The 27,719-nt window shown below is 41.8% G+C and overlaps 2 protein-coding genes across 11 annotated transcripts in view; one reads left to right on the top strand and one right to left on the bottom strand.

Annotated features, from left to right (window-relative positions):
- The window catches only part of MARCHF5 (membrane associated ring-CH-type finger 5), a 71,040-nt gene extending 55,305 nt beyond the window's left edge, over positions 1–15,735 (bottom strand). Inside the window, exon 1 of the mRNA XM_007053011.4 lies at positions 15,377–15,735. Coding sequence (XP_007053073.3) covers positions 15,377–15,735 — 359 coding nt within the window. The remainder of the gene's footprint in view (positions 1–15,376) is intronic.
- The window catches only part of CPEB3 (cytoplasmic polyadenylation element binding protein 3), a 181,886-nt gene continuing 169,877 nt past the window's right edge, over positions 15,711–27,719 (top strand). For 6 of the 10 annotated variants that reach the window (XM_037904942.2, XM_037904946.2, XM_043552387.1 and 3 more), the window contains exon 1: positions 15,758–15,896. The gene's annotated coding sequence lies outside the window, so the exon portion shown is untranslated. Of the gene's footprint in view, positions 15,897–25,843; positions 26,205–27,719 lie in introns of those variants that run through there. The other 4 variants (XM_037904945.1, XM_043552386.1, XM_027819418.3 and 1 more) reach the window with 3 other exon arrangements.

The following is a 27,719-nucleotide window of genomic DNA, read 5'->3' on the forward strand; positions in this document are numbered from 1 at the left end:
CTCGTTCACCTGCACATCTACCAATGTGATATATGCCATCATGTGCCAGCAATGCCCCTCTGCCATGTACATTGGTCAAACTGGAGTCTTTTAGTCTCTACGTAAAAGAATAAATGGACACAAATCAGACATCAAGAATTATAACATTCAAAAACCAGTTGGAGAACACTTCAATCTCTCTGGTCACTTGATTACAGACCTAAAAGTGGCAATACTTCAACAAAAAGACTTCAAAAACAGACTCCAACAAGAGACTGCTGAATTGGAATTAATTTGCAAACTGGAAACAATTAACTTGGGCTTGAATAGAGACTGGGAGTGGATGGGTCATTACACAAAGTAAAACTATTTACCCATGTTTATCCCCCAACCGTTCCTCAGACGTTCTTGTCAACTGCTGGGAATGGCCCACCTTGATGATCACTACAAAAGGTTTCTCTCCCCCTCCCCCAGCCCCTGCTCTCCTGCTGGTAATAGCTCACCTTAAGTGATCACTCTGGTTACAGTATGTATGGTAACACCCATTGTTTCATGTTCTCTATGTATATAAATCTCCCCACTGTATTTTCCACTGAATGCATCCGATAAAGTGAGCTGTAGCTCACGAAAGCTTATGCTCAAATAAATTTGTTAGTCTAAGGTGCCACAAGTACTCCTTTTCTTTTTGCGAATACAGACTAACACAGCTGCTACTCTGAAACATTTCTAAGAATGGATCTCTACCAAGTCTGGCTTAGACCCTAGAGAGGATGGACCTCGTCTTTCCATGCTGGCTTTCCCAACTCTGACATCTTCAGAATTTAAAACTATGGCAGAACTGGCTCTTGATCTGAACATAGATCATGGATCCTGGCTCAAAATCTGTGTCATATGGAAAGCCTGGAAGTCACCTGTGTATTAGAATGGACAGAGGTCTAAACCTAAACAACCAGCACTGTCAACATGGTGAGATACAAAATTCAGTGCTTAAATCAAGTCTCTCTCTAGGTCCTTGGGAGCTGAATCAGCCATGATACTCCTGGGATTCCACCAGGTTTGACTATGCAACATCACCAAAAAACCCAAAAAATGTTATAACTAGTTCTGGCATAGCTCTGTAAGTCAGAGGTGTGAAGAGGTGGGATCCCTGACCCAACATAGCTATACTGGCAAAAGCCCCTAGTACAGACACAGTTTTACCAGCAAAACTGCACTTTTACCAATACAGCTCATTTCGGGTGGAGGAGGTAGGGAAAAGAGGAGATCAGGTGTACATTACAAAGTTTTGCACACATAGCTCTGTCGGTTAGGATTGTGAAAAAAGACACACCCCTAACTGACACAGCTGTGTTGGCAAGTGCTCCAGGGAGACATAACTGATACCAACAAGAGTCCTTTGCTGGTATATCTTGTAGTTCAGGAAGGTGGTTTAACTATACTGGCAAAAGAACTCATTATGCAGGTATAAGCTGCATGTCCGCTACGGGACTCTTCCAGGGTAGCTAAACCAGCAAAGCCTTTGTAGCATAGACTATACTGGAATAAGCTATGACAGCAAAAGATGTGTCCACAGATTAGGAGTGCTTTGCGGGTACACTATCTCAATATACCTATACCAGCAACGCGCTCCTAGTGTAAAATAAGAGCTAAGACAGTCCTAGAGATATTAACTGCTGTAGAAAACACAAGGAATCCCAAGTTCAGGATCTTTGCCTTTAAGGAAAGAAAAAAAAATGTATATTGAGTTTTGAAATTAATATTTAAAATGTAGTGTTTTATTAACATTAACCCTGTTAAGTACCATCTCCATTTTACAGATCTAGACAATGAGGAAAGGAGGTTAAGTTACTGCCAGAAGAAAATTACTGCCATAAATTCTTGCATATATAGTTACCTCTGAAAGAAAAGGTATACAGATTAACAAGGGGGACTGGAAGAAGCGGGAAGACAGAATCACTTATATTATTGATTCCTCCAGGTCAGTGCTATAATGAACAATTGTCATAAAAGAGCGACTGCTTGCAACTGTGATGGGTTTCTGACTACCTTCCCCCAGTGCCTTCAGATTCTCCATTGCACTGCAGTATGACAATTTTGCATTTTCAAAGACAAACTAATATTTAAAATTCTAGTTTTAACGGCTCTCTTTAGGTACTCAGCTAAATGACACTCCCCTGAAATTCAAACATAGGAGCTATCAGATTTGCCCATTTTGCAAAACTTTAAAATCCAAGGTTTGACCAGTCTTACTTAGAGCTTTATCTTATTTTAATCCTATAATGCTTTTAAATTGGCCAGGTCTACACCATAGACTTATATCAGTATAACTAGGTTGCTCAGGAGCGTGAAAATCCAAACTCCCAAGCAATCCACACTCCCAAGTAGTATTATACTGACCTAACCTCCAGCGTAGACAACACTGTGTGCATGGGAGAGCTTCTCCTGTCAACATAGCTACTGCCTCTCACAGAGGTCGATTAACTACACCAACAGCAGAAGCTCTCCTGTTGGCATAGTAGCGTCTTCACTGAAGTGCTACAGTGCCAGAGTTGCACCGCTGCACCTGTCCTGCTTCAGCGCTGCACCTGAAGACAATACCACAGGATTAGAGGCTTCCCAAACATTAAGTTAAAAATATTTTCATGCCAACAAGGGAGGTCCCTATCTCTAAAAAGAAAACATTTAGCTGTTGTGACCATTTTTAAAAGTTTAACTGTAAGTAAAATTAATGTTTAAACAATTATTATTGTTGCTTTAACTAAATATATTTATATTAATTACATTATTTGTATTATATTATGCAATCAAAATAACAATTAAATTCAACACTTTTAAAACTGAAATATAAAATGTGGGGGATATTATTTGAAAAGAGAGTCCTATCAAGTAGTCAAATGTGTAGATTTAGTGGAGTTTCCATGATTTGCATAGCATTAAGTTTTTGCTTTAAATGTACAATGTTTTTTAAAAACTATGTGCTATATAAATACTGTTAAGAAAAAAAGGAAGAACACTTTTCCTTTCTGGCAGCCCATGCTCCTAGAATGTAACTTTAATGAGGTGCTGAAACAAAACCAGGAAAGTACACCTGAGGGACTGTTAAAAAAATTATTTCCTTGGATGTCGAAACATTATTTAAGACAAACATTTAGAGGTTATTTACAACTAAGTTATTTTGTTAATTCTAAATTGCCTGTAGTGATTAGGGTCCATCTATAAACTATAAAACAAATTGCATGTGGTTTAGAAGCTCAACTACAGTGAATAAAATGAAGAGAAGAAAGATTCACTTCTGCCACCATTTCTTTCAAAGTAAACTTTCAACAGCATAGTTATTCAGGTCTGGCTGGGAAGGTGATGGAGACTTTAGCTGTGATCCAGAAGCAGCTCCTGTGATGGGATCCCTCTCAACATTTATCCTAGTTGGGGGAAGGAAGGTAACCATTGCATAAATTTCTGTTCCTGGGAGAGACAAGAGTCCAGATGGTAAGAAGGGCAAACATAGCCCATTATAATTGTTCCATATAAGTACAGTCTACTGGGTTTCTTCTGAGGAGCTAACCAGAGTCATCTAATCCATGGAAAATTACAGAAAAGACACTTATTAGCAAGGGTGGGTTACTAGCTGAGATTAAAAATCTTCCATCAGGCCTGGTGAAGCTCCCAGATTAAGTAGAGGAGGATTATTGGAGACCTTCAAGCAGAAACTATTTCTTTTTCAGATTATAGGCAATTTTTGTCATGATTAATCTACTATATGTATAATTCACAAATTCTTAAACATCTTTAGCTTTCTGTTCACACCAGATTGATACTATATATATTTTCTCCCTTCAATTAACCTTGATTTTTATGCTGCTATGGTTCTTCATTACATTCAATTTATTTGCCAGATGTTCATCATTAATTGTAACAGATTATAATACAAAAAAAAAAACAAAATCAGTCACTTTAACTTCAATTATTTGGAGCGTCCATAAAAAATATTCTTCATTTTGCACTGTCACCAGGACCTGAATTATACCTAATCTGGAAAGAAAATCAAAAGCCATTGAATCACTGTGATCAGTAGGTCAATAGATTCAGTACCCTGTCCTGTTGGACCTGACACAGGAACACTAAAGTTAGATCAAGACATGGAAGAAACTCTGTGAGCTTGATCCAAGTGGCATTTTCAAAAAAGGGCCACAAAAACCGTCCCTTCAGCTCTACATCAAATGGCCCAAACTGAAAGAAAATAGAATAGGAAAAAGGAGAGCATCAAAGATATATGCAGGAAATCTGAACTCAAGCTCTCAAGCGCTTGGAGTAATCACAGCTGTGATTTAATGATGAAATACCACTACAGTTTGAACAAACACTAGACAACAGCTTCTTTGTAATATCAGAGCATTATTCTTAAGCCATGTCTACACTACAAACTTACATCAAGTTACGTTAGTATAGAGCAGGGGTGGGCAAACTTTTTGGCCCGAGGGCCACAGCGGGGTTGTGAAACGGCATGGAGGGCCATAGGGAAGGCCGTGCCTCCGCAAACAGCCTGGGCCCCGTCCCCTATCTGCTCTCTCCCACTTCCTGCCCCCTGACTGCCCCCCTCAGAATCCCTGACTCATCCAACCCCCCCTGCTCCTTGTCCCCTGACTGCCCCCTCCTGGAACCCCCTCCCTTAACCGCCCCCCCCAGGACCCTACCCCCTATCCAACCTCCCCCTGCTCCCTGTCCCCTGACTGCCCCAACCCCTATCCACAACCCCTATCCTGCCCCCCGACAGGCCCCCCGACCCATCCACACCGCCCCACTCCTTGTCCCCTGACCGCCCACTCCCGGGACTCCCGTCCCTAACTGCCCCCTCCCCCAGGACCCCACCACCTATCCAACTCCCCCTGCTCCCAGTCTCCTAACTGCCCCCCTCCCCAAACCTCCACCCCATCGAACCGCCCCCTGTCCCCTGACTGCCCCCGGGACCTCCTGCCCCTTATCCAATCCCCCCCCCCCCGCCCCATCATGTTGCTCAGAGCAGCAGAACAGGCTTATTGGAAAGTCTGGGAGGTGGGTGGGTGCAAGCTCCCCGCGTGTGTGCATGGGAGGGAGGACAACGGGGGAGGGGCCAGGAGTTAGACTCCCCGGCCAGGAGCTCAGGGGCCAGGCAGGACGGTCCCGCGGGCCAGACGTGGCCCTTAGTTTGCCCACCTCCGGTACAGAGCTTCCGTGTTTAGTATATTGCTTGCATGCGTGCATACCTGGCTCCTTGCGTTGGCACTGTGCATACTCACTAGGCATGCTTGTCCATTTCAACTATACATACACCAACTGTGACTTTCACAGATGAGTGAATGTGAAGCTGTGATTGTTTTTAACATCACCCAGGGTGGAGTGGTAGGGGTAGTGCAGCAACACCTGATGCCATGTGTGATGTTGGGGGGATGAGGGGGTGTGTAGGGAGGTCCTGATATTGAGTTCTCTCATGGGCCACAGAGGGAGGTGATCCTGGGATTGCTGAACCTGCACATGAGAAGCCCCATTATGTCCTGGTGCATCTCCCTCTTATTCCTACAGGGACTCCTGGACCTCTCTCTTCTCCACTCTTTCCTTCTCCAGGCTGTCTGCAATGTTCATCCTCTGGACCAGGCCCTGTGCTCATGGTCTGATACAGGACCTTACTGGCTCAGGCATTCCATCAGCATGGGGTATGGGAGGTGGAGGGGGAAGAGACCCTGAAGTCTGCAGTGACAGCAACAGCAGATAAAACACACAGAGGTACCACTGTCAGTGTATTCACTATGGAAAGTGAAATTTAAGATGCCAAACTAATTCTCCTTGGGATTGCTTGTGCACGACCTAGTCACAGCACCAGCCATGGTGAGTATGGCCCGCCGGGTGTTGGGGAAATGAGGAGGGAATTGCTCAATTGCATGAATCTAGAAGTATGGGGCAATGACACTGAATACAGGCACTATTTTCCACAGGCAGTGGTGATTTTAACTGATATCTCACTCCTGAGGGTAACAAAGGCAGAGAGAATACAGCTGCTGCTGGCATCCCAAAGTTGCCGTGGGCCATATGCTGCTAGCCTGCATATTGCAATGGTGCCTCCTGAAGTCATCGCTGAGTGGTATGAGCAAGTGTCCTACCACAGAGAAAGAAATAAGGCAGCCCTTCACAGAAACCTTTGGGAGAGGACTGCAGAGTATCTCCATGAAAGTTTCATCAAGATCTCTCAAGAGGATTCAAGGGACATCCCAGTGCACATAAACAAATTGCTCTCTGCACGCCCCCCTCCCAACACCCGCATAAATGAAAAGCTGATAACACCTCAATCTCTCTTGGTTGTACCATTACCTCTTCTAGCAAAAGTAAAGTAATGAAAAGTCAAAAGATGTGTCCTACTTACTTTGGGGGTACCATCCCTGTAACTATTTATCTACACACCTACCTGAGGTTCTTTCCCCTCCACTGGGCTCGCCTGTGCTTGACTGGCAGACCTGACTGGACTGCAGTGGAGTCAAAAAACAGGCCCTGACTCCCTGACCAGATGGATTTCCCCCCCCCCCCCACCCCAACACCTGATCCCCATATTTCTCTTCCTCATCTACTGCCTTCTCATCCTCGCTGTTCACGGCAGGGGCCTCAGACTTGGGCTACTTAGAGTAACCATGGTGCTATGGGGAGGTGTTTCCCCATTGAATAGGGCATAGAGCTCTTCGTAAAAGCGGCAAGTGCGTGGCGTAGCACTGGATCGATTGTTGGTCTCCTTGGCCTTCTGGTATGCCTGCCGCAGCTCCCTGGCTCTCACAAAGCACTGCTGCTGGTCCTGTCATAGCTTTTATGCTGCATCCCCATAGCAATCTGCTCACAGATGTTGACGTTTCTCTGGCTGATTCAGAGCTGTGCCTGCATAGCCTCTTGTTCCCACAGGCTCAGGTGATCCAATATCTCCAGTCTACTCCAACTTGGAGTATAGCCAGCATGGTCAGCTGGGCAGTTGCACTCAACAACAGAGAGCTGCTAGATATGCTCGCCAAGCCAGGCAATCAGGAAAAGGATTTTCAAAAATTCATGGGTCTTTAAGGGGAGGAGTGGAATTCACAATGGGCAATGGAATTCACAATGGTGACCACAACAGTCAGTGTGGAGCATTATCGGACAGTTGCTGGAGGAAATTTAGGGTCAACATAAATAATGCAGTGTCTACATACACATTGCATCAACCTAAATACATCAACCATAGCTCTGCACCACTTTGAGAGGTGGTGTTACTATGTCAGAATAACGGGGTGTTTACAGCGGTAGAATATCAATTTTAGTGTGTAAAAGTAGGTCACCGTAAGCTGCCTTGTGTTGACATAACTTTGTAGCGTAGACCAGGCCTTAGTCTGCAAACTGACTAGGAATGACTATCTTGGCTTATAGCCATTATTCTGTTAGCAAGGAGCAAACAAAAGACATTGGATCCACTGACAACAGCTTCCTCCAAACTTCCAGTCAAAAGGGTGACAAGCACAAATTACCTTATATCTGCTGTGAAAGGTTTAATTTTCCATAGGAATAAAAGGTTGACTTTATTATTTTATCTATTAACTTCCTTTACCATTTATTAACTAAACTTACCCTTAGATATCTGGAGTTTAAAGAGATCACTGTCAAGATAGTGATTTTTAAAAATCAATACTGTTTTAAACGACACTAGTACTCCTTTTCTTTTTGCGAATACAGACTAACACGGCTGCTACTCTGAAATTTTTGAACATTATTAGATATGGAAGCATTTATCCCCCAATTACATGTCCATGACGGGGTGGATTAGGCCCTCTGCTGGAGGCCTCATGGTCCTGCCATACTCATCCCAGAAAACTGCAGGGAGCAGCCAATCTGGGCTCAAGAGGGCCCTATAAAAAGCAGTGCCAGAGACAAATGGTTCCTTGCTGGAGCTAGAGAAGTGCAGGTGGTGCTCCTGGCTAGCCAAAGGGAACTCCAGTACAATGGACAGCTCAGTGCTAGTAGGGACTACAGGAGTGAGGAAGAACTCCTGGCTGCCTGCTGGTCCTGATTTTAGAAGGGCCCTGAGCTAAAGGTAAGGTGTCAATCAAGGCTGGGGCTAAGGGGAAGTGGCCCAGGGAACTGAAAGCAGTTTTGCTAAAGGGACACAGCAGAGCGTAGCTGCTATTCTTAGGGTCTCTGGGCTGGGACCCAGAATAGTGGGTGAGCCTGCGTCCCCCCTGGCCACAGGCCAGTGGGGAAGGACCTACAATTGGACAGCAGTTAACCCCCAGAAGTGGACTGAACTGTCAGGAGGCCCAGCTGGAGAGCTGGGGCCAGAACAAACCAAGAGTGTGAAACCAATTGCCTCCAGGGAGGAAGCCCTGGGGGTACAGCCCAATACCATGGCTGGGACTGGTTTAAAACCTGCAGACATACCCGACTGGAAGGGGGCACTCACGAGAGGTGGGTGCCACACTGTTACAACATGTATTGTGCTACTGGAAGATACCAAATATTGAATTTTAGTTTAAATGGCACTGAATTATGTTTTGGGAAAATGCCCCTGCATATAATAAATAGTACATGGACATTACAAACATTAAGAAATGAAGGACAGGGCAACTGTTGGGTATGCTAACTTTGACATTTAAAATCTTTTAAAAAATAGGACAATCCTTCAAGTTCTATTGCTGCTATGACAAAAACAAACTGTAAAAGCCAGGAAATGCAAAGATAGATTCCATTAATAAATTCTGTGTGGCGCAAACCCAAATGACCCCAAGCCGTTTCAATAAAGTTTCCAATTTCATTTAGGTAGTGCAAGGATATACACTCTCTGGGCACAAAAAATATTTAAAACAAACGCATTAAAAAGGGACATCAACTTACAAGCCATACTTCTGATATGTTCTTTTTGCCTGCTGTTACTGATGGCACCTGGAGATCATTATAATTGAAAGATAAGGGGAAAAAATCAGTTTGTTTACTTTTTCCATTTGAGAACACTTTGTATATATAATCTGTTTCACTAACTTGACTATACAGGGGAATCCACTCAGCATAAAGTCTGTGCGTTTTTTAAAAGCCTTTGACAGCGTCCATCACAATTCATTCTGGAACATCTTGAAGCGTTCTGGTATGCCAATAAAAAGTTATCAAGACTTGATATCAAGATGCAGCATGAACAGTTTCAAGTAAATGTGGACTTGTCCGAATGATTTAACTGACACTGGTGACTCACAGGGATGCATTCTCTCACCTCTATTTGGCATTGCCTTTGACTTCGTTATGAGGAAAAGTTGTGTAACAGATATCACAAGGCTAACAGTACACTAGAACTCTTAGAAGAGCTACATCATCAGCAAAACCTAAGTCACAGCTCAATCTACATGGAAGCAAAGACTAAAAGACTGTACATGCAAAAAAGTCTGGGTCAATCAGTTATGAAAAATCAAATATAATAAGTACCCTAGAAACTCATCTCAAGCATTTTGCTAAAAGAAAAAGGAATACAAGAGGTGGGTCAATTCACATATCTTGGCAGTAACATGCAAGCCAACAGAGACATCCAGAAGGAAATCATGTCACAAACTGGCAAGGAGGTAGTGGCATTTATCAGCTTAAACAAGATTTGTTTATAGCAATTCTACAATTTAAAGACCAACTAAAAATCTTCATCTTACATATTATTTCCAGTTCAAGGTATAGATGCGAAAGCTGGATCCAAATGCCTCAGAAACACACTAGGTGGTAAACAGAAATGAATATATAACTAACACCGAGATTTGTTACAGTTCAACAACTTATCTCCAAAATTATTCAGAAAATGAGGGAAATATCTGTGTTAAGAATGAAGCAGGAGCATCTGCTACAGCAGGCATGCCATTGGGCAGCTGGAGCAACATAAAGGGGTCAATCTAAAGAATACCTCTATCAAACAGTACAAAGGGAAAATGTATGGGACTTAACAGAGGACATGCAAAGAGTGGCCCAGGATAGACAAGGATGGCGGAGCCTTGTTTGTACCTTAAGCGATGACTGACAGTGCAGGAAGGATTCAGATTGTCGCATTTATGTTTTGAACATAGGTTACCATGTTGAAGGCTCAATAATGTAATGCAACAGTGTAATTTGTTTTTAAGTAAGAAAATTTCTCTTCACTTAAAAAACCCCACACTAAATGAATTTTATGTATTAATATTTCTTTAATTTATGAAATGCAATGGTTTGGTGTTTTTAGGGCACGTGCACTCTGAATATTGGATAAATGGTAACAGCCAGTATGTCTGCTTCAGCCATGTGTGTCAGATTTAAATAAATATTAAAATAAAATATGAAAAATAGGTTCATCTGATAATTGTTACTCCAGAGGGATAGCAGAAATTCCTACCAGACCCTAACTATAAACACTAAAATCTCACTTGTAAAGAGGAGATTAAAAACAAAAAGCTCACTGTTCTTAAATTATACTGCTTACTATGTAGTGATCAAATACCTCAACACCAGAAATTCTGTAAATAGAATATCCTATACTTATATATTCCTGCAATAGTGTACTTATTCAACATCCATGTCTTCATATCAATGAGAAAAAAAAATCGTAACCAGAAGTGATAATCGTACTCAGAGAGGACAAAAATTTACTTTATTTAAATCAAGTTTTTAAAATACAGTACATTTTTCTTTTTAAAAATAAGAATATTTAAAATTAAATTTTAAATGACGACAAACTATATTAAGGCCTAAAGTTACTATAATCTATCAATCATTTAAATTAAATAAAAAATTATTTTCAAGCAGTACAAGTTTGCTGCTGAAGTTTTAAAGAAAGTCAAACCACAGTGAAAGTCACTGGTTAAACACCTGGAACCAGAGTATGTTAAAGTGCTAAACCAGCTTTTGACAGCAATAGCCTCTTCTGCAGGTACAGAGAGAATATTTTCTTCATTTCAGATTATTCAGCTAATGCAATGTAATGACTAGTTCATCCAAAATTGAAAAACTGACTGGGAGCTGAAAAAGCAGAAAAGCTTGTTTTTCTCTACCAATATATGAATAAAAATGAGGTGTGACAGGATGAGATCTATTATTCTAAAATTCTGAAGGAGATGGTGATCAGAAATAATCAGTTCAATTCATTAACCACAGATACTACTTTGTCTAAATCAGTTTTAAATGTAAAACATGTTTTTATAACTTCTCTTTATTTAAATATTTAAAAAATAAAATAAAATGCTATTTTTGTGCATTTAATTGAATTCCAATTTCCACCCCCAAAGCAACTTAACATAAATAGCAAAAAAAAAAAAAAATCTAGTAAATAAGAAAAGCATCATTCTCCATTTTCTACCATAATAATCCAAATAAATGTTTGCTGAGCTACATAATTGCTTAAATAAATGTGGATTGGTATAGTATCTCCTCCTGATCAGCAAAAAGTAAGGTCTATATTTAGTTACAAATCAAAGAGAATCAACCTTTCTTTAGGAAAATAACTAAGAAATACAAAGGTAAAACAAGATTAAAATGATTTCTTTATATCAAGATTTCCTGCTTGCTAATTTAAATCATGATTAAAAACAGATTAAATCCAGCCACCCTGATATGGTGTTAGTTATAACGTAGTCATTCAGGTGATGTTATCCCTTTTTCCAACTACAGTAGAACCTCACGCACCCCTTTTTCCAACTACAGTAGAACCTCAGAGTTACGAACTGACCAGTTAACCACACACCTCATTTGGAACGTAAGTACGCAATCAGGCAGCAACAGAGAGGAGGAAAAAAAACAAAAACACAAATACAGTACAATACTGTGTTAAATGTAAACTGCTAAAGAAATAAAAGGAAAGTTTAGAAAAAGATCTGAAAGGTAAGGAAACTGTTTCTGTGCTGGTTTCATTTAAATTCAGAGGGTTTAAAAGCAGCATTTATCTTCTGCACAGTAAAGTTTCAAAGCTATATTAAGGCCACGTTCAGTTGTAAACTTTTGAAAGAATAACCATAGCGTTTTGTTCCGAAGTTACGAACATTTCACAACTACTAACAATCTCCATTCCCAAGGTGTTTGTAACTCTGAGGTTCTACTGTAGCTGGGTATCTACCCAAAAACCCCCTCTCATTTATCAACAGGACAAAGTAGAAAGAAAGGGTGGCTGTAACTCCCTTGACATTTGTTCATAACCCAATGTTGAAAACCCATGCACTCATATTTTTTGGAGCCAAATATTAAGGTTTCTCTTGTTGACCACCATACAAAACATAATGAAAGCAATTACACTTATCTATATGACCTTGGCAAGTACAATGCATAGGAACACTACCCTTCTCTTTGGCTTTTGTAACCTTTCTTCAATCAGAAAGAAATACCATTGAGTGTTATGCTTACTGACTGATGTTATATACATGTCAGTACCTCTAAATTCCAATTTTGGGCACCCTGCTGCATTCTCAGTTAAATTCAAACTCTTCCAGGCTTACTCCTCCTTACCACTGTCATTTTCTCACACTTGCCTCTCTACCATCTTTCATGCTTCCTGTATACTTAGAGCCCCTTCTCCCATCCTGGTTGCAAAAAAAGGTGACTTTCTGCTTGCTTTTTACCTTAGAAATATCTGGAGCATCAAGTCTAGTGTTCCTAGTTTTGCTGGAGGACTTCTTTGGGAAGGATATTGTCAGTGATATGTATGGTGAGTTCACACACCTTGAGTCAACAGGGTGCATGTAAAATCTATAACAAACACATCCTCTTTCACCAAAGTGTTCATAAGGCATAGAAACTAATCAATATCATGTCAGATTAAAAATCTCTTCCCCTTCAACTGTTCATCTTTAAGTCTCTTGTGATCTTTAACTTTCATTATTTTTTCATCTGCAAAAGCCTGGTCTACTCTAGAAAAATTACCTATTGCTGACAATGGATGCAGCTGAACTGGTGCTGAGCACAGTTTAACTGCAAATACAGACCTGGGTTCTGAAACACTGCTGAACATGTTTTGTTACTGACACTTGCCAATGGGTAATTTTTCTAGTGTAGGCAATGCCCTAAAGAGTCTTCCATGATACACAAAACCTGAAAAAAAACCAAGCCAAAAACAGTTTTTACTTAGAAAAAACATTTGTGCCTTCCAAATTCATAAAGTAGCAAAATACACCACAACCCCAGTGTTTGTTTGGTCCGCCCCCCCCCCCCCTCCCCGGCCTTTAAAGGTCACTGTACCCATTTACCAGTCTAAGACCTCAGCTGTACCAACTACCACCCATTACCTCTCATTAACATACTAACCCACAATGGAAATAATGAGGCTGAGTGTAAAGCAACTCAGGTTGTTATCACCTTAGAAGATTTAGTCACTGGAACAAGCTACACAGTTGTGATGTGATATTATATCTGTATGTGGGGCTGCAACGAGCCTCCAAAATGTGTTTTAGGACTTGTGTACAACACTAAAGCACCAATTTTATCAGAAGCAAGAAAAGAAATACTAGCATTACAAAGAGGGGAATTTAGAAGATACTGAAGTACAAGTGGACACATTCCACTGTTTGAAAACCTGTTCTGTTTTGGATTTGCAATGTTCCCCCAGATCTTTTTTTCAGAATGTTCTTCCTTTCTCAGTCACAGTAATTCCACCATCTTCTCCCCATCTTTGTTTTCTTCCTTGTCTCCTCTCTTCTTCACTTCTCATATCTATGCTGTTGTTCACTTTGACACTGGTCCCTCTCAGTAGCTCCAAAATCCAACTTCCTTTTCATTCCTGCTTCCAAAACCCTTGGTAATCTCTTGCCTACATTACAGCAACCTCCTTGATAATCCCCTGCCTAGATTATAACCTCTTTCTCTCTGGCTGGCCTGACTTTAACTTTGCACTCTTCCATCCTATCCAAAATGCAGACACCAAATTTATCTGCTTCTCTCTTTCCCACCATATCACCCTCATCCTCCTCCTAGATCAAACTCCTCATTCTCACCATAAACGCTGCACACAGCTCTTCCTCTTCCTCACATAATTTAGTGTCCATCACTCTTCTGATGGCAGCCTACATTTCACTAATTTCACTTTCCTTAAAGGTGACCTGTAAAGGAGAAACACGCTGGGTTTGTGCCCTGTTTGCTTCCTTATGAAGGAGGACTGACAAGTTCTCCACATCATAAATGGTGTATAGAAAATAATTAAGGAAGTGTTATTTACCCCTTCACATAACATAAGAACTAGGGTCACCAATGAAATTAATAGGCAGTAGGTTTAAAACAAACATAAGGAAATACTTCTTCACACAATTTATAGTAAACCTGTGGATTATTGCCAGGGGATGTTGTGAAGGCCAAAAGTACAACTGGGTTAAAAAAAATTAGATATTGATGGACTTATCCTCCATGAACTTAGCTGTTAGCCAGGATGGTTAGACACACAGCACCATGCTCTCAGTGTCCCTAAACCTCTGACTGCCAGGATTGGATAACAGGGGGAGGATCACTCAACAAAGTGCCCTGTTCTGTTCCGCCATCTGAAGCATCTGGCACCACCACTGTCAGAAGACAGGATACTGGACTAGATGGACCATTGATCTGACCCAGTGTTGCCATTCTTATGTATCAGCTAACATCATAAAGCAATAACAAATGCACAAACCCATTTGTTTTTCTTTTGCAGGTCATATACTTCTCTTCTTCAGCCTTCTCCTACCTGCATCTCCATGAGACCTCCTATGCTTACAGTGTCCTTTATAACCCTCACAAATAATACTCCTTTGCTTTTACATCCCTTCCCAAGTCTTTCTAGACACACATGTCCCTTAGTACCTAAGCAACTCGCAGGCACTGATTAATTTATCCTTACACCATCCCTATAAGATAGGAAAGTGCTATCACCACTATTTTATAGACAAGGTACATAGCCGCTAAGTGAGTTATTCAAGGTGAGATAGGAAGTCTGTGGCAGAGCCAGGAAGTACCTTGAATCCCAATACAGTGCCTTAACCAAAGGCAAACGTTCCTCCACTTCTTTCCATAGTCTGTCCCACAGTTTTCTCATGCCACCCTCATGAAATTAGACTAAACACTGTACAAAAACAAGTAATCCCAGAACTTTACTCTCCTGGTGCCTTATCTGAGATCTCCTCTCTGAGACTCATACTTCACCGAGATGTAGTCTCCCTGAAGCGCCTGGTACACACACAGGTGAAACAATCAAAAACCCAAGTTCATGGAGAATAAACATACAAGAGCTCCCCCACCACACACGTTCCCCTAGATCTGTGTGGTTACCCCCACCGCACGCACACTCCCCCTCTATGTCTCCCCACCACCCCAGGCCTGGACGCACCCGCTCACACACACTCGCCCCCCTCTCCCCCGGTATCCATGGTGGTATCGATCTCACCCCCACTACCACACACGCACCCTCTCTCCCCCGTACCTGTCCATGGTCTGCTGCAGCGCCGAGCCCGCCTGGTCCGACATATTCTCCGGGTGCGGGGACCCCGGAGGCCCCGCTGCAGCAGCGGTATCAGGAGGAGTCGGCCTAATACCGGGCCCGAAGCCTGACACGAGCGCAGGGGATACGGGGGCCTCCTCCCGCCGCAGGCAGGGCGCAGGACAGGCCGCTAAGCGCAGGACAGGCCCTGGGTGACTCCTATCGGGTGCGGGCCGCAGGCTCCATACGCTGCGCGGACTGAGTAAGCGGAAAGGGGAGTGGCACCTCTGTGAGGTAAGAGCCAGGCTGCCCCCTCCCCCGCGCGTCAGAGCGCTGGGGAAGGAGGGCGACCGGCGCACCATGGGAGATGTAGTCCCCGCGCCTGCCGCTACTGAGGGGATTTAAAGGCCCCCAGGGCGCGCGCTGCGGCTGCTGCTACCGTTCCCCGGTGTCGAGTGCGGGGCAGGTGGGTGCTGCCTTCGGAGGGGGACGCGGCGGGATGGCCGCCCTTGCTGCTGGAAAGGTCAGCACCCTGTCCCCTCTCCTTCCCCGCGGGGCCGCTCGCTTGCTAGCGCCTCCCTCCTCCCTTCCCTGAGGCCCTGTAAGTGGGGAGGGGGAGAAGAGCCTTTCACACTCCCCCCTCCTAGTCAAGTGGCTGCTCTGTCCCAGTCCCCTCGTGGGGCCCGTGTATCACGCTCCAGGGCAGCGTGAGGCCACTGTGGGGAGTAGATTATACCCTCCCCCAAGTACTTTATTGTAAACCTGCAGCCCCGCCCTGTCTCCCCTTCCCCAGGACACTGGGAACACAGGAGCGTCCTCTCCGCCCCCAGTGTGACATAAACAGGGGCTGCTATTTAGTGTCTTGACCTCCAAAGCGGCTTTTGGCCCCCCGTGAGATCCCCTTTCAGAGGAAAGGGGTCTCTGGTAAATCATGAGTAAGCGAGAAAGGGATTCGTGCTGAGTACCTGACTTTTAGCTTAACAATCTGTTGAGGCGGGTGGTAATTGACATGATTCAAGTGAAATTACTAAATACTTGTTTCCTTATGGGGGGTTATTGCCAAAAACAAATAAACACATGCACCCTTTGTTAAATGTCCCCTCATACTTCAGTAAAGCCTTGCACTTAAAAGTCCTCATTAAGGATATCCCTAAGTAAATAAGTGAAGTGGAGCTTTTGCAGCAAAACTCACCTCCCCTAGCTGTACTATGAGGCACAAGGGAGATGCCCAAAAGGAAAATGGGAATAGTGTGAATTGTCTTGTTTTAGCTTGTAGGTACAGTTTCTCATGGAGAAAAAATAACTCCTTTCTAAAAAGTCATCCTTGCGTAATGTAATGTACATATTTCTCTAGATGAAGCTGTGATGCCATCTCTACGTCTACCAAATCTCTCCATTCTTCCTTCCTTACTGTCCTTCACTCTCAACTCTCACTTCTGTACTGATGTACGAAGATCCTACATTGTGTCACTTTGGCTTAGGGTGACCACACATCCTGATATTAACGGTTTTGTCTTATATAAGCAACCTATTGCCCTACCCACTGAAAAAGAAAGGGTCATGATTTTTCACACTTGCTATCTGATCACCCTACTTTGGCCAGGGAAGGGTTGATGTCATACTTTCCATGATGTTTGTCAGAGGTAGTTAATAAAGAGCAGTTTGAGGTGTTCTCACCCTTAGAATACCTATAGAGAGTATCCCTCCAACCTAGTCTTGTTAGACAAGGAATGACCAACAGTGATTGGTACCTGGTCCACATGATTGTCTTGTTGTTTTGTGGCTATAATATACAGTAATAGGGTGTAGCATAGGCACCGACTCCTTGGGTGCTCTGGGGCTGGATCCACCCATGGGGAAAAATTAGTGGGTGGTCTGCACCCACTGGCAGCCACGCTCCCCCGTGCCTCACCTCCTCCCCTGGGCACACCATGTCCCAGCTCCTCCACCTACCTCCCAGCACTTCCCACCTTGCTGCCGCCAATTGGCGGGAGGGGGAGAAGCGAGAATGTGATGCGCTCAGGGGAGGAGGTGGGGAAGAGGTGGGGCTGGGGCGGGGATTTGGGGAAGGAGTCGGAATAGGGGCAGGGAAGGGGCAGAGTTGGGGCAGCAACTTTGGGGGAAGGGGTTGGAATGGGGGCGGGGCAGGAGTGGAGTCGGGGCAGGGCTGAAGGCAGGGGGGGTCAAGCACCCACGAGCGGGAGCAGAAGTCGGCACCTCTGGGTTGTAGTGTCTTAATATTTTAGCAAAGCACTTCTAAAACTGTAAATGTACAACTACACCACAGTGCCCGCACTTCTGGGAGATTGAGGCAAAATGGCAAGTTCTTGGTAGGAATTGGACACTGCACGGCTGGGGGGAGGAGGGATTGTGAATTTTATTTAGTCTTTTATTATGCTTATCACAAATTCTAAGAACATAACAGTTTTAGTAAGCCTAAAGTTTAACTAATTAGAGATAAAGATAAAAGCTCCTGAGCAGCATCCCAGCCATATCATAAATTCTTTCATATTGTGGGCTTCTTTATATATTTACATAGCTCTGTCTCCTACAAATTTAGCTAAGGATGCTAGGGTGCAGGTCAAAGGCCAACACACTATCAGTTGTATTATCTCATTAATTTTAGGAAGTGTTATTACCACAGAACTAGAAGTTAAAATAAATAATTAATATTAATTTAAATTAATTTTAAAATATTAAAGTGCTAGCTGTAGTACATGTAGATATTGTTTAAGGCTATGATCCTGCAAATATTTAAAGTACTTGCATAACTTTACTCATGACACTTGTCTTTTTAACTTCAGTGGACATGTTTCACTAATAAAGTTACACATGTATTTAAATGTTTACAGGCTCAGGGGCCAAGGTTTCCCGCACGGCTCTGTTAATGTCAATAAAATATTACTGAAATGAGATACATGAAAAGTGTTTCCACATCAGTCCTATCAGCCACTGCCTTGTTAATCTAGTCCATAAAGCTAGCCTAGTAGGGTAAGTCTGAAAACAATTTTGCAAGGCCCACACATTAATGTAACTAGCTTCTGTCCGCATTGATCACTTCACAGTGCACAGAACAGGCCTTTTTGAGAAGGGTCTATAAGCTGATTCTTTGGTGTCTCCCAAACTAAACACATTTATTTTATGTAAAAAGGAGATCTTTGGGTTACCACCAACTGCCTGTACTATGGTCCGTTTATATTTGTCAGCAAACACCTTAAATAAGGTTCTCTAAGCCTGAGGCCCCCTTTTATCTGAAGGGTTTGTATGAACCCTACTGAATCTTAGGTTACATCTTTTCTTCCAGTAAATTCACTATGGAATCTAAAGTAGCTATCAATATTTATAGAAGAGTTCAGAACAGTTGTCTTATCACTTTCTCCCAAGCTTACACATATTAGATATCTGTTACAGAAGTATGATCAAACAAGAGGATAAATAAACAAAATTTCACTTACCAAAAAGTTCTCTGTTATGATTTTGTACTAGCATCTATCACTTTAGAGATTGAATGGCATAGCAAAGGTCCTAGTGGACTTTGTGGAGTCTTTGACTCTTTTCCCTTCCTGGATATAGGAAATTTTGATGGGGATAATGATGTGGGTTTTGTTTGTTTGTTTTTGTCTGGTGGTAATCGTTGTAAATGTCATTCTGGCTACGAAAAGCTCTATCAAAGAGCAAGGTATGAGTAGATTATAAAGCTTGTGAAGGAACAATTGTTTTAAGGATGTGATTTTTTTTTTTTTTTAAATGGTACAAGCCCTAATGCGTATGTAGTTACACTGGTGTAAAGGTACCTTGTACTGATATAGCTTATTCAGCTTCCTGTATGGGAATAGCTATAATGGTATAAAGCACTTTTATACCAATATAACTTCATCCACACTTGGGGGATTATACGATGTGAAGTTAATTTATAGCTATATATTATAGTTAAGGCAATACAACTTTCTAGTGTTATAGGTTTCCCTCTTTCCTTTTTTACCTCTTTGAAAAATAGCAACACCTTCCTCACGAGCTTTCTATATTATATGCCATTCAATATACATACCACCTCTCTCTCTCTTTTTCTCTCTCTGTATATATATTTGAATATATAAAATTTTAATTTGTGATGTATATATTGAAAGTCTGCAAGCATATTTTGTGTGTCAGATTTAAGGTTGTTGGAAGGAACTTGCACACGTCAGTATTTCAGTGAATGATATGCGTGAACAGTAAGAACAGAATATTTATATAAATTGTCTTTACTAATCTCTTTTAAATATTTATTTAATGGTAACGTTGTAGTTGTGTTTTTCATAAGAGTTTTATATTATGTCAGTTGTCTGAACTTAAAGTTAACACATTTTAATGGGAGAATATCCTTGCTTTTTTTTTTTTTAAAGAAGAAAACATTAGCAGTCTTGAAAGTTCTTTAATTATTTGGCATAGGAAATTACTTGAGTGCATAGTTTTCTGCAATGCCAGGCTCCTAGGGGTTCATGTAAAAAAAACTCTGCACCAGATTAATATATTTCTCTACAGCTCTTTCCAAGCATCTGACATGAATTTTTACAATCTTCTGCTTCAATAAATGGGCAGAGGATAGGTAAACTGTCTTATATCTCAGCCAAGTTTGGGAGGACATACAAGGAAAACTGCTCATAGCATAGCCCCTGATCTTGCAAATGTATCTATGTGTTTGGACTTCTGCACTTGCACGGAGGTCATTGACTTCAGTGGATCTCTGAATGGGAACAAGTGTCTGCCTTGGCGGATGCATTTGCAGAATTGGAGTCTAAATCCATGGAGCATTTTATGTGTTTAAAATGTTACACTTCATTGATTCAGTTCAGAGCAGGTTTCCTTGCACATATTCAACATGTCAAGGAGCTGAATAGGGTAAAGATTACTTCATACTCTTCAGAGCTTTCCAGAGTTGAGGGTCTATATGGGCTGCCTCCCAATTGTTTTCATAAATATTTTCTCTGTTGCCTTTTCTAACATTAATAAAAGCTGTTTCAAAAAATAATTATCATAACTTTTTATTGGAAAAAAATTATCTATGCTTGAAATTTTGTTTAACTCTGTTTACCTACAGATTTAAATGTAAAAGCAAAGCCATGAATAAGGAGTGCAAAAATTAAGATTTTTTTACATTTCAGAAAGGAGTAATTTTTAACTCCTAAAATACTAAACACATTTACATGTCATTATACCTAATACAATAATTAAAACTCCACTTGAAAAAGCTCAGTATAACCTTAATGATGGCTCTGTTAACAACACATCCATAACGAAGTCAGTATAATATCTGAGAATGGTATAATATTATAGAGACAAAACATGATGACATAGCAGAACTTCAATAGGGGTAAATCATGCCATGTAAACACCTTACCTTTTATTTGAAAGAGGAACAATGGAAGGAGCAATGACGACTCAAATTTGGTCCAAAATTCAGATTTACTGAAAACAAGCTTTTAGCAAAAAAAAAAAAAAAATTTAGGAGGTCGCCAAAATATCAGTTACATGGGAACAACTTTTAACAGGGAGCAGAGCAGAGCTAAATTAAAAATGGTGACCTACAGGTAAGACCATAGTTCCGTAGCAATATCCTTAGATAGCATTCAGTACCCTAGTAATTCAAATGTTACACCTTCAAGAATGAAGCTTGCTGTCAATTAGTTTAACAAATATTTGTGAGACTGTAGAGGAATGCTGGGTATTAGAATTCCTGGGTTTGCATCATGATCTGGGAGCCGTATGTGGTCTAGTGGTTAGAGCAATGGTTACAGACCAGTTAGTCAAGCACATAGATTTGATTCATTCCTTCAGAAAGGCAGCAGAACAAGACCTGAGACCTGGGTTCGCAACTCAGTCTTGATGTGATTTGTGCAACTTCTCAATTACCTTATTTGAAAAATTAGGGAACTATTAGTTGCCTACCTTTTAGGGTAGAGATATGAGGTCATCATAGTAGTAAGGCTTGTGAACAGCACTCAGAAGAAAAGGTGAAACCAGAATCCATGATCACCTGATTCCCAGTCTCAGCTGAAGTCTTTGAGGAAGGGTTCTACCTTGTTCTGTCACTTGAGATGTGGGCAGATGTGACAAGGCTGCCTAAAGCCTGCATTCTGAGATGCACAACACTTGGCAGCGTGTATATCACTGCATTGCAAAACCCAAGTATTCGAAAATCAAGAGGCAGAACCCAAAATATAATATTTAAAAATTGTGGGTTTTGTCTGTTGTCTAATTTCACCGCCACCACCACGTCTTTTATGAGGAAGCTCCCATCCCCAATTTGTGTGTTATCAACCTGGGTCCAACTTCAATCTCAGATACATACAAAAATGCAGTTTCCATGTTCACTGCAAAGTAAGAACTTGCCTTCTCCTTTCCCTGACAGAGGAGGTTACAATAACAGCTTCCCATATCTCCCTCCCTAACAAGACAGGATAGGCAGCTACCCACACTCACGTTTCCTCCATACTCCTCTGCCCAGTACCAGGTTTACAGTGGTGCCATGGAGCTGGGCCCATGCTCAGAAGGAGTCCCGGCCTGCTCGGCTTGCATTGTGCCCTGAGACACCACTGGCTCACTCCCCTCCACCCACCGCTGGCTCCTCTCAGCCTGCCCACCAGCCAGCCGGGGGCTCCCCTCCCCCTGGCCCCACCCACCAGCTTCTCTGCCCCCTGACTGGACCCCAATGCATCTCCGGCTCCGGGCAGTCTCTGCTTCCCGTCACCTGTGGGGCCCCACCTGTCTCCCTGGAGCTGAGCCACCTGGGACTGATGCAGAAACCTGGCGAGTTTCGGCCAGTTGCAGGGAAGGGTGGGACAGTGGAGCAGGGGCTTGGCTGGGCCCCTCCAGGCAAGTGGGTCCTGAGGGAGCCCAGCAGGGGCAGGTTCTGGCCTGGCTGATTGCATCACTTCCGAGGGGCCAGAGCGATTTTCCACCCCTGGACCAGCCCTGGCTGCACTGCCGGCTCAGCCCAGCAGACAGTCGCCTCCCAGCAGAGCTGGTGAGTGTGGCCAGGAAGCAGGGCATGGGGAAGTGGGTCTCTTGGGAGTCTGGGGGGGGTGCTCGGGTTTGAGGGGGTAGGGAAGATCTCTGTGTGTTGGGGCACTAGGGAGTGGGGGTTCTGTGTGGGGTGCTGGGCACCTGTTGTGGGGCTGTGGGCAGAGGGTCCTGGGCGAGGGTGATGGTGTGCAGGGAGCTGTGCATTTGTGGCAAGGTTGGGGGGGGTGGGGGGCGCACTGGGCATAGCAGGTCCGGGAGTGCTCTGGCCATAGGGAATCGGACAGGAAGGTGTTCTGGTGTTGAGTGAGGGGACTGTAGTAGAAAATTAAATCACTTGGTAACAAACTTATTTTGACTTTAAAAAGACATTTTGATAAAGTACTTCTGTTAGATAATAAGGGAATATCTAGGGATCAGTAATGAATAGTGACCAGTATAACTTCTAATAAGGACCCAGAAGAGGGGCTGAATAGCTAAGTGACCATTTTCTAGTGGAATCATTTTGTTTAGTCAAAAGTAGGAAGAATCAAGAAATTTGAAAGATCTAACACAGGTAAGTAACTGGGAAATATGAAAGCAGTTACACTTTAATATTGACAAAGGGGAGATAATTCAGAATAAGTAATATTTAAAATAACACCTGACAGAGGAGGTCATTCAGTCATTCATACATACTTTGTCCCATAATTAAGACATATGGCACCAGATTAATTTTAAATTTATTTTTAATTTAGATTTTTCTATTCAATGAAACTCAGTGCCCCATAATATAATATTAAATATCTACTAGCTTTAGTAAGCTAAAAATGCCTTTGTATATAAATAAGAACAGTATCTATAGTTACATAGCTAGGATCAAATTACAAATGTGGGAATAAACTGCATGAAGTACAAGGTATAAACTGACTGAGATCAAGAAGGCACTTTTCTCATAATAAAATATTGCAAAATTATGTCCAGTTGTTGGGGTTACACCTTTCTTTGAATCATTTGACATTGATTAATTGAACCGCTGATGGTTTCGATAGGGCAGTTCTAAACTGACCTCCCTATTCCCAATTGCCAAAGAGTACTAGTAGGAGAAAGCTTTATTTTTTCGCCCTAATGATCCTTTTATTAGGAGAAGGACCTTCGGCACCCAGATTCTGTCTTCTTATTATGGTGCGCTTTCCCCACTTTTCCTGATTACTGTATTTGGGAAGGGGACATAGATAATATTTAGGTTGCCTGGACTCTCCTCCTCCATCTTCTTGGCTGACCTGCAGAGTGAAGCTGTCATCAAGGATACCTGAATGGGTTTAGGCTGCTGCCCCTTCAAAATGGAACAGCAATTCAGCCACTGATCAATAGACCGGAATAGAACTCTCCCGTATTAGGCAGTCAGTGACGCACTTGCTGTCACTTTCAGGTCATACGTATGTTGACTGGGCTGCCTGACATCAGACTTTGAATGAGAATCCTTACGAAATATCTAATACAATATTCCATGGCTACTGGAGAAGATTACATCAGTTATTTCAATTTAGGAACATTTCCATGAGCTAGAAGCTGCAGTGATGGCTTTCACCTGAAGAGTTCAAAATGTAGTGAACTTCACACTTCTGAACTTTTATTGTCATGGGGATTTGGTGGGATGCAGGCAGTGGATGGGATGACAATAAGGGGCTGATGGGGCCATCAGAGGATACGAGAGGACTGGAGTGCAGCTCTCCAGGAATCTGATGGAGAAGAAAGTGTATTGGTAGATAATGTATTGCAGTTGTTGCTGATATTCAGGGAGCTACAAAGGATAATACAGATAAATCCTGATTGCTATCTGTGGGAATAGCAGCAGTGTATATAATTATTTTAAAAGCTTGGAAATTAAGACAAAAAAAGTTTTGGCCCAGTCAGGTGGGTCAGGGCTCTGCTCCCTCAGTCCTCAAGGTTGCAGGGAGCCATTTTAGCTCCCAGTGCAAGTTAAACCACCCTCGAGTTTGCTCTTGCTTGAGTTGTCTTGGAACAGCCCCCTTAGAGGCAGTAACACTGGTCCAGCCATACCCTTTTCTGCCCTGGCACCCTGTCCATTTGATGGTAGGGTGGCATAAGGGAGTGGCGTAGAGTCAGTGTAACCAGTTCTATGCTAGTCAGATTCCCTGTTCAAAAGAATCCTCAGATGCCCTATTAAAGCAGCTTCCTGGCCCATTTGTGCAATCAGAGTGGCAGCAAAGAGTCTAGGAAAGGATGCTGAGAATCTGGTCATTACAGCTTTGACTTAGTTCTTAGACTGCATAGCCCACCAATTCAGACTGTAAAAAGCAAAGAAATAAGCAGTTAAGCACTTGACAATTCAGCTACAATTCCACTCATTTCTCCTTCTTAGCTTCAACTGTCTCTCTTCCAACTATTGCTCATATATCTCCAGCCTCTGTTGAACAACCAGTGTGCAGCCTCACGCACTAATGTTCACACAATCCAGATTTAAATTTTGTAATGAAAACTAATTATTAACATTGATCACGTTAATATAACTTTTCCTGACACTATAGGAAAATATATTGTGGCCAACATTTCCAATCTGACACATCTCAATTATACACGAATACAACATACAGAACTACACAGAATGTAATTTATGAAAGTCTCAACAGCGTTCTATTAATAATCCAAACACCGGAACATATAACCAATTAATTTGGTTTGAGGATGCATATTGATCTCTGAAGAGGAGCTGGAGAGATGTGGGTGGTAGAAGGGAGGTCTTGGAGGAGGAACTGCTGACTGATGTGCAGAGGGAGTGTTAAATTACTTAACTGCTTGTTTAAACTGCCCCCCCCCTTTTTTTTGTAGTTTGCATTGATAGGATATGCTGTCTAGTAACATAAACTCAATGTTGACTTTCTCATGAATCTACCTTGGGCATTTATATAGCACAAGTAACCATAATATGTAGATGTTGATCTTAATTGACTTTTAAAATCTCACATAAAACCTGTTACGTTATACCCAGATGTAAGACTATATTTTAACAAGAATATTGTGACTGTAATATAAAACATTTACTTCAGCTAAGAAATATTGTAACTAATATTAAAAAGTAGTGTCTTACCTCTTCATAGTGGAAGTCAGGTTGTGATTTTGCACGAGAAGTTTAATTAACTAGCTAGTGACTAGCATTTAATTTATTATTTTGGGTAGCTATATTTGATCCGTTTTACCTTGATGTATACATCTGTCAGACTGCTGGAGGCTTTTATTGTAATCTCGATTTCCAGATCAATGTATCCCACCAGTTTTTCTTCTGAAAGCTAATGATTTTGGGCTGCATTAATATTAAATATAATCCTGGTTGCAACCACTTCCCCCTGGGGAATGGATGTATTTGATCTCGCCTCCTTTCAGTAGTGTAGTTCTCCCAACATGCAGAAGTCAATAGCCGTATGTGGAAAAGACTTCAATCCCCATAGTTCCGTGGGTGAGCATGCGCCATGAGCTTGCAGTTGTCAAAGTGCTCTTGCCAGAGCGGTCGCCTATTTGTTATATAGCAAACCCGAAAGAAGAAAATAAATACTGTCATTGTATTGATATTTAAATACAGAACACTCAAAGCTAACTGTTCCTAAGAATTTCTGCGTTGACTGCTTGGGTTACTGCATACGAACGGAGCTGGTATTGTTATGGGGATATAGATTTCCTGTACTGGACTGTACATTTGCACAAATACTTATACCAGCATATAATCAAGAGGCACCGCATATTAGCCCAACATTAGACATTGGTTGGCCCGTCTTTCAAAGTCATTTATTATCCAGTGTTTCTCCATTCAGACTGGCTTCATTCATTAAAGGTAGGTCTTGACCTTGACAAGAGGGTTGAATTTGTGCTGAAATTTTAACCTTTAAGGAGTAATGGAAAACGGATGTGGATTACTATCCTCAGGATAAAGTTAATATACAAATAACTAAGTCAAGATATGTATCTGAAACAACTGGTGGGGTGGCCACTGTATGATTACTTGGTGAGTTAGTGAATCAAGTACACTTTATTGAAGGCAGGATTTTAACCTTTCAATTGTTTTTTGTAAAACATAACTTTCTAAATGGGTGCATCAAAAAGCAAGGAAGGATTATAGATGTTATCTGTTTTCCCTTTCTCCTATGGAATCCCCAGCAATTTTATGCAGTTCTAACAGTAATGATGATTTTGATAGAAATTCAGCTAATGGAAAGCTACACGAAGCCTGGAATATTGTGGCTTGCTGCAGTACGGCTTTAAATTGCCTCGAAAGGTTTCCTGCACCCCCACCAGCAGCGGCAGAGCTGCGTGATACAGATGCAATAGTTTACTCCTTTCTTCCTAGGAACTTGGCTTAATGCTGTCTCACTATATGGACTGTTTAAAGTCATAATTGTCGGATTTACTTATTTGAATAGAGAATAAAATAAAGAGAAAGCGTAAGGGAACGGGTAGCAGAACCTGTCCTGTCATTATCTCTAAAGCAAAAGTGTGTGTACGTATATATTGTGTGAATAAAATATAGAGTTTGAATCAGATGGAAAGTGCAATCTTAAACGAAAGACATGGATCATGTAAAAACGGCTGGTATAAGAAATTAAACTTTGTCTTCACGCTCTTTGACACCCTTCCTAACCAGCTGTTTAATTTGGCATCACATTATTTTGCGGCAGTTAAATAGCAATCTAAAAGTCAAGTGATTTTTAGAAATACAAACGCCATATGGTTAGAACAATTAAAAAAATGTGCGTAGGTGTTCAGAGATGCCTACTTTTATTGACATGGCTACTTGATTAAAATTAGTCCTAAATTAATAGGCGTATTTAAAATATCGTCACGAACTTTTTGTGTATGTGGCCTCTTTAATTGTATATACATCTGCGAAATTTGGGGGTGGTTGCTCTGATCGTTTCTTGCAGAGGCTGAGGAGTAGCGAATGCATATACCTTACTCTGGTACTGAGTTTTAAAATGAGGTTAACATTTGTATTGCTTGGCCTGATGTATTTTGTAAGTGCCACCTTTCTAATAGGTATAGGACTTGCTCCCACTACATAAATGTAATTTCATAACGTTTGAACTTGATTATATTTAGTGATTGACTTGTAAATTGCATCTTTAATCATTCAGTCCCTTTCAGATGGAAGAAAGGTGGTTTTTAAAATGTGTGCGTGTATAAATTAAATGTTTTGATTCGCCTCACTTTTTTAATTTTGTTTTGAAAGTAACAGAGATTTTAGTATTTAAAATACTATCTCCAAGATCTGCTTATAATTTTGGCCTGAGATCTGAAAAGTATTCTATTCTGTAGATTTCACATATATAGTCCTGTCTGTAGTGAGTATATC

The sequence above is a fragment of the Chelonia mydas genome, chromosome 7 (assembly GCF_015237465.2).
Source record: "Chelonia mydas isolate rCheMyd1 chromosome 7, rCheMyd1.pri.v2, whole genome shotgun sequence".
In the NCBI taxonomy this organism is placed as follows: Eukaryota; Metazoa; Chordata; order Testudines; family Cheloniidae; genus Chelonia; species Chelonia mydas.